A 2,265-nucleotide genomic window follows, 5' to 3' on the forward strand; every position below is an offset into this window, starting at 1 on the left:
GCCCAGGCCCAGAGTTCAGACCCCATAACTGGACCCCCCCAAAAAAAGAAGAAAATTTTGTTTTGGACTGAGAATGTACTTAAAGCCAGACTCTGTACCTTCTATCTTCAGCCTTTCAGCTAGCTCTGTACATTCAGTGTACTTTCTCAAGGGTTCTGGCACCACGCTGGCTAACAACTCCATGTCAACATCCTCATACTTCAGAACATCCAGGGCTCTGCAAAGACAGGAAAGTTATGTAACACTGTGGCTATAAAGGAATTTTAAACAATTTTCAGCAAAAAGTAGTCCAGTTGCATCCACCTCTGGGTAGTATGTGGGATCAAATTCAGGTTAAAAGAGTACCAGTGCTTCTGAAAAATAAGCAAAGTTGAAGTCTCACTAGTTGGGTCCTAACAAGTGCTCAGGAACCAAGTTACTGGAAATCTTACCCTCTCACATGATCTATACGCAACGCTAATATTTTGGCATAATCTTTTTGGTAACCTGTATGAATTGCCTGAAAATGGGTAATTGTCCCAGTTAGTTGCACACATCACTGTCTTCTCCCCTTGTTTTAGCCCAACAGGCATTAGGCTACCTGTAGTTGGTGGTCCAAACAGAACTGAGAACTGTCAAAATTCCATGTAGTGGGGCTGGGAAGCTGGCTCAGTGGTAGAGTGTATGCCTTGAATTCATGAGGCCCTGGGCGCTAGACTTGAGCTGAAGAGCTGAGGGGCAGCGCCCAGGCCCAGATTTCAGGCCCCACGACCAGACCCTCCCCGCCCCCCCAAAAAAAAATAGCAGCTCAGGGACAGTGCCCAGGCCCTGAGTTCAAGCCCCAGGACTGGCCAAGTAAATAGAATAAAAACCTTTGACATGAATACAAAAAGACAACTAGGACATAGCATGACCTACAGAGTGTGTTCCTTGTGATTTGACAATATGATGAAACTCTTGTTAGCTGGGTTCTACAGAAGTCTGTGCAGTAAGGAGGATGAATGGCTTGTAACCACACTTCCCTCATGTTTGCAATGCTTCTTACAATAAGGCATTGGGCAGAATCACTTATTAACGCTTACTGAGCCAGGCACAGGTAGCTTCTGTAATTGTAGTTACTTAGGAAGTTGAGAACAGAGAATCACAATTTGAAGCCAGACTGGGGAAAAAAGTCTATGAGCCTCTTATCTTCAAATAACCACCAAAATGCAAGAAGTAGAGCTGTAGCTCACTTGGTAGAGCACCAGTCTTGAGCAATAAAGATAACAGACAGTGCCCAGGCCCTGAGTTCAAGCTCTAGTCTGGTACCGATACACAAAAAAGAAGCTTACTGATACCCTAATGTTCCACAGATAGTGCTGTATTTGTTCACTGTACTTTGGAAAGAAATAAGAGTAATCTGGCTATTCTTTTTTTTTTTGATTGGTCATGGGTCTTGAACTCTGGGCCTGGGTACTGTCCCTCAGCTCTTCAGCTCAAGGCTAGCGCTCTACCACTTGAGCCACAGCACCCCTTCCAGTTCCAGTTTTCTGGTAGTTAATTGGAGATAAAAAGTCTCATGGACTTTCTTGCCTGGGCTGGTTTTGAACTGCAATCCTCAACTCTCAGCCTCCTGAGTAGCTAGAATTATAGGCGTGAGCCACTGGCATCCAGCTTAATCTGGCTATTCTAAGGGTCTTGTTTGAAATTATTTTATAGCATAGTGTTATTTCATTTACATGGGGCTCTAAAATTAATTTAAAAAGTTATTGACACGGCACTTTCACAAAAATGGAACATTACATCATAAAAGCCTATGCAATCTCAAGGGAATAGTCAAAACAATTTAGAAAGAATATGATTGGAGGACTCACACATCCTAGTTTTAAAACATACGATAGGCCAGATGCTGGTGGCTCATGCTTGTAATCCTAGTTACTCAGGAGGCTAAGATCTGAGGATTGTGGTTTAAAACCAGTTTGGGTAGGACCATCCATGAGAGTCAGGGACATTGTCCAGTCCATAAATTCAAGCCCCAGAATGGCATTAAAAAAATAACAAAAATAAAATGCCTTTTAGAGCTACAGTAATCTAAACAATGTGTTACTATGAAAAAGCTATTTAGACTAAAGGAAAAGAACAGAAAAAATAGAAATAAACCCTTGTGTAGAGGCTGGGAAGTTGGCTCAGTGGTAGAGCACTTGCCTCGCATGCTCCAGGCCCTGGGTTCGATTCCTCAGCACCACATAAGCAAAAAGAAAAAAGCCAGAAGTGGCGCTGTGGCTCAAGTGGTAGAGTGCTAGCCTT

General features: G+C 43.1%; 1 protein-coding gene across 1 annotated transcript in view; it reads right to left on the reverse strand.

Moving 5' to 3' along the window:
• Window positions 1-2,265, reverse strand: part of Mto1 (mitochondrial tRNA translation optimization 1) — a 21,494-nt gene that overhangs the window by 5,891 nt on the left and 13,338 nt on the right. The window contains exon 10 of the mRNA XM_013035297.1: window positions 99-217. Coding sequence (XP_012890751.1) covers window positions 99-217 — 119 coding nt within the window. The remainder of the gene's footprint in view (window positions 1-98; window positions 218-2,265) is intronic.

The sequence above is a fragment of the Dipodomys ordii genome, unplaced genomic scaffold, assembly GCF_000151885.1.
Source record: "Dipodomys ordii isolate 6190 unplaced genomic scaffold, Dord_2.0 Scaffold208, whole genome shotgun sequence".
Lineage (NCBI taxonomy): Eukaryota > Metazoa > Chordata > Mammalia > Rodentia > Heteromyidae > Dipodomys > Dipodomys ordii.